Source organism: Chrysochloris asiatica, unplaced genomic scaffold, assembly GCF_000296735.1.
Source record: "Chrysochloris asiatica unplaced genomic scaffold, ChrAsi1.0 scaffold00379, whole genome shotgun sequence".
Classification (NCBI taxonomy): domain Eukaryota; kingdom Metazoa; phylum Chordata; class Mammalia; order Afrosoricida; family Chrysochloridae; genus Chrysochloris; species Chrysochloris asiatica.
This window is the reverse complement of record NW_006408897.1, coordinates 1,730,383-1,739,121: the sequence shown is the minus strand read 5'-3', so window position 1 is coordinate 1,739,121 and position 8,739 is coordinate 1,730,383. Positions and strand designations below refer to the sequence as shown.

General features: G+C 47.1%; 1 protein-coding gene across 1 annotated transcript in view; it reads right to left on the bottom strand.

The window, feature by feature from the left end:
* KIAA1614 (KIAA1614 ortholog) overlaps nt 1-8,739 on the bottom strand; it is a 48,978-nt gene that overhangs the window by 38,992 nt on the left and 1,247 nt on the right. Inside the window, exons 2-3 of the mRNA XM_006876437.1 lie at nt 6,795-7,717; nt 6,012-6,075 (exon numbers count right to left, since the gene is read on the bottom strand). Coding sequence (XP_006876499.1) covers nt 6,012-6,075; nt 6,795-7,717 — 987 coding nt within the window. The remainder of the gene's footprint in view (nt 1-6,011; nt 6,076-6,794; nt 7,718-8,739) is intronic.

The following is an 8,739-nucleotide window of genomic DNA, read 5'->3' as shown; positions in this document are numbered from 1 at the left end:
TCAAAGAGATTGTCCGATGATTTCCGCATTCCATTGGGTCACCTCTCTTTGGAGTGGGCACAAATATGGATCTCTTCTAATCAGTCGGCCAGATAGTTGTCTTCCAAATTCCTTGGCAGAGATGAGTGAGTGCCTCTTGTGCCGCCTCACTTTCTTGAAAGATTTCAATTTTTATTCCATCAATTCCTGGTGCCTTGTTCTTTACCAATTCCTTCAATGCACTTTGGATTTCCTCCCTGAGTGTCATTGGCTCTTGTTCATATGGTACCTCTTGAAATGGTTGAACATTAACCATTTCCTTTTGGTACAATAACTCTGTGTATTCCTTCCATCTTTTCATGATGTATTCTGCATCATTTAAGAATTTTCCCAGAGAATCTTTCAATAACGAAAGTCGAGGCTTGAATTTTTTCTTCAGTTCTTTCAGCTTGAGAAATGCTAACAGTGTTCTTCCTGTTTGTTTTTCTAATTCCAAATCTTTGCATATTTTATTATAGTATTTGGTTTTATCTTCTCAAGCTGATCTTTGAAATTTTCTGTTCAGCTCTTGGACCTCGGGGGAGAAAAGCGCACAGAAACTTCATTTGCTGATGGGCCACAACTCAAAATGAAGAGGAACAGCTGTAAACATCCATTGAAAATCGAAACGTGGAATGTATGAAGTATGAATCTGGGAAAACTGGAAGTTGTCAAAAATGAAATGGAATGCATCAACATCGACATCTTAGGCATTAGTGAGCTGAAATGGACTGGTATTGGCCATTTTGAAGCTGACAACCACATGGTTTACTATGCAGGGAATGACAAATTGAAAAGGAATGATGTTGCATTCATTGTCAAAAAGAACATATCCAGATCATTCATGAGGTAAAATGCTGCAAGTGATAGGATAATATCCAATGCACCTACAGGAAAGCCCAGTTAATACCAATTCAAATTTATGCACCAATCACTAAAGCCAGTAAAGATGAAATGGAAAAATTCTACCAACTTCTTCAATCTGAAATCGATCAAACATGCAATCAAGAGGTATTGCTCACTACTGGGGATTGGAATGCAAAAGTTGGGAGCAAAGAGGAGGGTCCAGTAGTTGGAAAATTTGGACTTGGTGATCGAAATGATGCTGGAGAACGAATGATAGATTTTTGCAAAACCAATGATTTGTTTATTTCAAATACCTTCTTTAGACAGCATAACAGACGACTAAACACATGGACCTTGCCAGATGGAACACATACAAATCAAATTGACTACATCTGTGGAAAGAGAAGATGGAAAAGCTCCATATCATCAGTGAAAACAAGGCCAGGGGCAGACTGTGGAACAGACCATCAATTACTGATATGCAAATTCAAACTGAAGTTGAAGAAAATGAAAACAAGTCCACAAGAACCAAAATATGACCTTGAATTTATCCCACCTGAATTTAGAGATCATCTGAAGAACAGATTTGATGCATTGGACACTAAAGACCGAAGACCAGGAGAGTTGTGGGATGACATCAAGAACATCATATGTGAAAAGAGCAAAAAAGTCATTAAGAAGACAAGAAAGAAGGAAAAGGTCAAAATGGATGTTGCTATGTTAAGAACCTGGAATTCACCATTAAATGGTCACCCAAGCAGTTAAACAGTTGGTTATAAGAATGGTTGTTGGCACATCCTATGCAATATATCTAATTTGAATTAATGGTACCAGATAAAATTATAGATGGGATTGAAATTTATGTATCATCCATGCTCATGTGTATTCAATAAGATTTAATATCTTGAATGGAATGAACAACTGTATGGATTTGAGACTGGCAGAGTTTTGGACTTACCCTACCCACTACCCGTGAACCGTACCATACTGAATGCTTCTCAAAACTCAAATTCATTACTCTGCCAGAGAGTATACACCAGCTGGTGGCTAATACCACCCCATAAGTCTATACAGATTTGAAGTGTTTGGGAGACCTTTCTAAAATATAATATAACGGATACCAAATTTTATTCTTAACATTAAAGAAGCTTACATTAAAGGAAAACTGCAGTTTTGCTGGGTTCTGGATGGGTGGATCTTTATAGAGGTTTATAGATCAAATACAGCTCTGGGGAGCAAAATTATAGAAAAGGGAATGGAAACTAACTATCCATATAAAGTTGATTTTAACTGCAGCTTTCCTTTAAACAACACATTTTAAAGTGTTATTTGTATAGAAAATGATTTCTAAATCTTTAAATGGTTAATCTCCAATAATTGTTATTTGTATATAGGTTCTTCTGAGCGTTCCCTCTGGTACCCTTTTTAATTTCAGCACCATTGTACATTAGTATAGAGATTGTTGATAAATAGTGTATATTCCATAAAAAAAAAAAGGGTGGTTTTTATTACTCATATGATGTCATACAACATATGGACTCTCGTGGCACTGTAGGATCAGCACTGGACTGCGAATCAAAAGGTCGGCGATTCAAACCCACCAGCTGTTCCTGGGCAACCCTATACAAGGTCACTCTGAGTCAGAACCAACTCAACAGCACTTAACAGCAACAAAATCATCCAACACGAGGTCAGAGGCTTTGGCCTGTCCTTTCAATAGTGGCCTCTGGACAGGGCCTCCGCTGGGGGAGTGGGGAGCAGCTGCAAGATAGAAGGACCATCCACCCAAATTTCCTCCTCCTTCTCCACACTGGAAGATGTGAGAGATGTGAAGGAGAGACGTGAAGGCAGAAAGTGGTGCAGTACCATAGAGCACCACTGTTCTCTCTGCTCACACTCCTCAACCGAAGGGCTGGGCTAGGTGAGGTCCTAGCCAGAGGCTAAAAACACTGGCTGTGGAGGTGGAAGAAGACTCCTGGCAGAACAGGAGGCAACCATGATTCCAAATTATAGACAATGAGGGAAGGAAGGCGCTGATATCCCTCTCGGCATAGGGCCTGGGCCAGAGAGGCTGAGGACGGGAAGGAGCAGAGCAGCTACTGAATCGCCTGAATCTGGGGTTGCAAAGGTGGCTGCAGGACTGGGGAACCTGTGCACATTCTCCACAGGGTAGGTCAAGCAGAATAAAATGTATGCAGGGAGCAATCCGATCAAAGAGAAGCAGCATGCTGAGTTCTGCCATCAGCAGAAACCGGCTCCCAGCTCTGTGACCGCTCCGAGCCTCATGTGACTGGAGCACAGCAAAAACCAAGCCTGAAGGCTTACAGAATGTGCCCTTTGGTTGTTTAAATGATCATATATTCCTGAGTGTTTTGGTGGACATCCTCCCTCCCCCCACAAACAAACAAACAAAAAAACCAAAGCGATGTCTACCTCTGAGGACACTCCAGCCACAGATGGAGTTCACGCTTACCCCTAACCCTACTGAACCTCCCACAGACAGACTGTGTCAGAACAGCAGCCTTTCTCCCCAACCCCAGTTTGCCCAGCTTCCCCAAATCATTGGTGGAGGAATAAAACAAAATCTGTGAGAAACCATAGTGAGGGTGGAAAACAATCCAAACAAAATCAAAAACAAGTCAATTTCCACTCCTAGCAACCTTACAAGACAGAAGAGCAGTACTTGCTCTATAGGATTTCCAAGGTTGAGTCCTGCTGTGGCGCTGTAGGATAAGCACTGGACTGCTAACCAAAAGGTCAGTGGTTCAAACCACCATGCGCTCCTCAGAAACCCTATACAGGACTGCTGAGTTGGAACTGAGTTCACGGCACTTAACAGCACCAACAAAGCCTTTATGGAAGCTGCTGCTGCTGCGTGCCATGGAGTCGGTTCCGACTCATAGCACCAACAAAGCCTTTATGGAAGCTGCTGCTGCTGTGTGCCATGGAGCCAGTTCCGACTCATAGCACCAACAAAGCCTTTATGGAAGCTGCTGCTGCTGTGTGCCATGGAGCCGGTTCCGACTCACAGCACCAACAAAGCCTTTATGGAAGCTGCTGCTGCTGCTGCATGCCATGGAGCCGGTTCCGACTCACAGCACCAACAAAGCCTTTATGGAAGCTGCTGCTGCTGCTGTGTGCCATGGAGCCGGTTCCGACTCACAGCACCAACAAAGCCTTTATGGAAGCTGCTGCTGCTGCGTGCCATGGAGCCGGTTCCGACTCACAGCACCAACAAAGCCTTTATGGAAGCTGCTGCTGCTGCGTGCCATGGAGCCGGTTCCGACTCATAGCACCAACAAAGCCTTTATGGAAGCTGCTGCTGCTGTGTGCCATGGAGCCGGTCCCGACTCATAGCACCAACAAAGCCTTTATGGTAGCTGCTGCTGCTGCGTGCCATGGAGCCGGTTCCGACTCATAGCACCAACAAAGCCTTTATGGAAGCTGCTGCTGCTGTGTGCCATGGAGCCGGTTCCGACTCATAGCACCATCAAAGCCTTTATGGTAGCTGCTGCTGCTGCGTGCCATGGAGCCGGTTCCGACTCATAGCGACCCTGTACAGGGTTTCCGAGGCTGTACATCTTTACGGGAGCAGAAAGCCTCATCTTTCTCCCGCGGAACAACTGGTAGTTTCGAACTGCTGACCTTGTGGTTCGCAGCCCAATGGAAGCAGACTGCCTCATCTTTCTCCAGCAACGCAGCAGGTGGGTTCAAACCACTGAATTTTTTTTAGCAGTGGAACACTTTACCAATGCACCAATACAGTTCCTTCCTTCCAGCTCCAACCCACCCACTGACTCATAGCAACCCTAGATAGGGTGTCCCAAACTACAAATATTTATGGGAGCGGGCAGCCTCATCTTTCTCCCGCCAAGCAGCTGGTGGGTTTGAACCACTGACTGTGGTTAGTAGGCCAACACCTAACTCACAGTGGAACCAGGCTACATTCTCTTGACTAATAAGGAAATTGTAGTAAAGTTTTGCATTTATACTCTAGTTAAGGACTTGCACATTTATTATTTCATTTTAGCCTCACAATAGTGCTGTGAAGTAAAGTAGACAATTTCCTCCACTTTAAAGACAGACAGACAGCAGCCTGGGCAGGAAAAAATGATCCCTAAGGACCCACAAAGAACCCTGGTGTGGCGCTGTGGGTTAGTGCACCAGATTCCATAGCCGTTTGAACTGCAAGGTCAGTGGTTCAAGCTCACCAGCTGCTCCTAGGAAACCCTAAACAGGGTTGCTTTGGGTCAGAATCGACTCAACGACACTTAACAAAACAACAACAACAAGGACCCACAAAGGAGCTCTAGTAGCATAGTGGTTACGAGTTGGGCTGTTAGCCTCAAGGTCAGCAATTTGATACTACCAGTGGTTCTGAGGAAGAAAGATGAGGTTTTCTGCTCCCATAAAGATTTACCACCTAGGAAACCCTTTATGGGGTTGCTATGGGTTGGAACTGACGCAACGGCACTTAACAACAAGGACCCACAGCAATTAGTCTGTTTCTCCAAAGTCCAGTGCACTATCCCTGACCCACTGCCATGGACTCGGTTCTGACTCATGGCATCCTGTATAGGGTTTCTGAGGCTGTAAATCTTTATGGGAGCAGAAAGTCTCATCTTTCTCCTCTGGAGTGCTTAATGGGCTTGAACTTCTGACCTTTTGGTTAGTGGTCCAGTGCTTATCCTACAGCACCACTAGGACTCTTTCAGGTACACTATACCTAGGAGCTCTGGTAGCGTAGTGGTTACGAATCGGGCTGCGAACCTCAGAGACAGCAGTTCGAAACTACCAGCTGTTCCACAGGAGAAAGATGAGGCTTTCTGCTCCTGTAAAGATTTACAGCCTCGGAAACCCTGTGCAGGGTCACTGTGAGTCGGAACCGACTCCACGGCACATAACAACAACAACACCTAGTAAGTACTATGCCTCTCAACCCTATTGCTCAAGGAAACAGAGAAGCTCTAGCCTGGGACACTAAGGGTCACTTGAAACTTTTCTGCAGTCTCAGGGATGATGACCCACTGTCCACACTAGTCTGCTGTCCCCTTTGCTTTCGAGAGGGCTCCTGATTTTCTGGCACTGGATCAGTGGAGAAGACAAGAAGGCAGGGGGGACAGATACTGTTTGCTCTGAGTTCTTACCTGTTCTGATTTGAATCCTGCAGGGAAATGCTGGAGTCCCAGTCCACGTCCCCTGCTAGCTGATCTAGGGCCCAGAACAGAAGCTGAGGTCAGGACAGAGCCATGAGCTGGGTTTAATAAAGCCATCAGCTCCATTTAATAAAGATGGAGGATAATTTCTTTCTCCAGAAGCAATTTACCCCACAGATAAATTTGACTCCCTGACTACGTCTCAGCAGAGAAGTGGAAGCTGACTGTCACAGTGACCTCTGGTGGACACTGCCACACTGATGACCACATGAGTCTCTCAGGCGTGGAGTGAGGAATGAGCCTTTGGAATGGGCGGGACAGGAGTCTTGCCAGCCTGTTATACAACTGAGTGGTGCTACTGGCTGAATTCCGCTCCATTGAAAGGACGTTTGGCATCTTTATGGGGAGAAGGTCTTGTTTCCTGGTCCCAGCTCAAAAGGGCAACTAGGGGGTAAAGGCCTGCCGTCATAGAGAAGGTGCAAAAACCACTGTGGAGAGGGCTACAGGCCATGGGGATGATGTGATGGTAGCTCCCACACCCAGGCACAGAAGGTAGCCTCCCACTGGTCTGAGTGGTCATGGGAGTTTACAGCAGACAGGACTGCCTGTGAGGTGATAAAGAAGCTATGTCAGTAATAAGAAGCCATCCTCATGATTCTGGTGACAGGCAACTCTTCTCACCATCCTCTCCTGCCTCCTTCTCCATAGCCACTCTGTCCCATTTCCCTCCTTCTGGAATCTCCCCTGCCACACAGACCTCAGAGGGAGCCTTACCTGGTGCAGCTCTGTCCCAGGATGAAGTCCAGGCAAGGATCCCCGCCTTAGGGGGACACTGCCCCGAGACACTCAGCATCCCCTGCAGCAGACAGCGGTTTCTCTCCACTCGATCAGACAGGGACAACAAACTGCTCCCAGTGCCCAGGGCTCCCAGCTCTCCAGCTCTCCAGAGCGCCCCCAGCAGGGGTGTCCTGGGGACAAAGTCTTCTTCAGAGGTCAGGGAGGCACTGTCCTGCTCTCCCCCTGTGGCCAGACCATCTCGAAGGGGAACTGACCTCTCTTTTTTTAGGTTGGGTATGTGGGTGATTTTGTTACAAGGCCCAGTGTGCCCAGGCTGGCTCAGAGCAGCTCTGTGGTTGTGACTCACTTGGAGAGAGCAGGGCCCTGGCAGTAGCCTTCTCTCCTGGTCAGGCAGTGCCCATGCTGCTTCCGGAGGCCACCGGCTCCTCCCACGCCAGCACTCCACCCCAGGGGCAGGAGGTCTGGGGGGCCTGGGACACTCATTCATGGCAGGCTCTTCATCATTAACAGGCAGGTTCTGAGCATGGGGTTCCTCCAATGCATCTGTCGGCAAAGACACCTCTGCCAGAGCCCTGGTTACACCTTCCTTGGCTCGTCTACATTTGGGTTTCTTGGAGGATGGCCGCTCGTGAGAGTTGGGGCCAGGACTCTCCTCGTGCTTGCCCACTGTCCTCTTCTCCTTCAAGGCCCTCACTTTGAACTCCAGCACAGAGGGGCCTGGGAGCTGCACCCTCCATGCCCTGGGAGGCTGGGGGGCCATCATGCTGGGTGTTCTGTTCTCCCAAGGGCACAGCCAGGACCTTGGAAGTTGTCCATTATCTGGCTGCTGCTCAAGGCCACTTCTTTCCATAGCTGTCACTTTCAAGGGGCTGGCTGGTCTGTTTGCTGTCTTGGGCCCTCTGGAAGAGAAAACAGAGAGAGCCCCTGAGGCCCAATGCTAACTCCAACCACCTCCAGGACCTCTCCGCCTCCCCACCGAGGCACTGGAGTCCTGCTCAGATGAGTAAGTTGGGGACAGAGCAGGGGATGCCCTCTAAATGATGTGAAAGCACTTTGGAAAGTACAAATCAGTGGACATTGATTGACTTTTTTCCCCTAAGTCTGAGTGGTGGTCTAGTTTTCCTATTCTCATTTTATAGAATGGGGCAAAATAATGCTGCAAATAATAGCTAATGAGGACAAGAAAGAAAAGCGGGGCCCAATTTTCTAGTCCTTGGCCTTTTGCTTTGTTGAAGAATGGTCTCAGTGAAGGATGTCTACATCTTTTAATAGCCCCTTTCTGAGGGAAGCTGGTACAGATGATGGACTTTAGGAAGATGTCAAGCAGCAACTGACTCCCTGGTGGAAGGTGTTGCATTACAGCCTTATCACTGTCCCCACTGCCCTAGCCACAAGACCACAACATAGGGAAATGCTTAATGGGTAACCAGGATCAGTAACTAACTCCCCTGAGCCATCTGCAAGGGTTTCAAACACACTCTCTCAATAATCCTCACACAACTCTACCAGGATGGTATAAGCTCCATTTCACAGATGAAAAAACTGAGGCTCAAAGGGATTATGTTACATAGGTGTTAAGGGGAGGCCCAGTTTGGAACCTGGTTTCTCATTCCAAACCCAGGGTTCCTTCTTCCAAAGCAAGGATGATTTAATCCAACTGAAACAGTATTTAGGGTCGCTGTGAATCAGAACAGACTCATCCGCACCTAACAACAACAGCCCATAGGTCTAGATGAGATATTGAGTTTAGAGAGGTCAAGTGATTTGCTAGCATTCCACAGCTAATTAGTAGCATGTTGTTGTTGTTGTTGTTGTTGTCAAGTGCCTTCGAGTCGGTTCCGACCCATAGCGACCCTGTACAGGGTTTCCAAGGGTGTAAATCCTTACGGGAGTAGAAAGCCTCATCTTTCTCCCGCGGAGC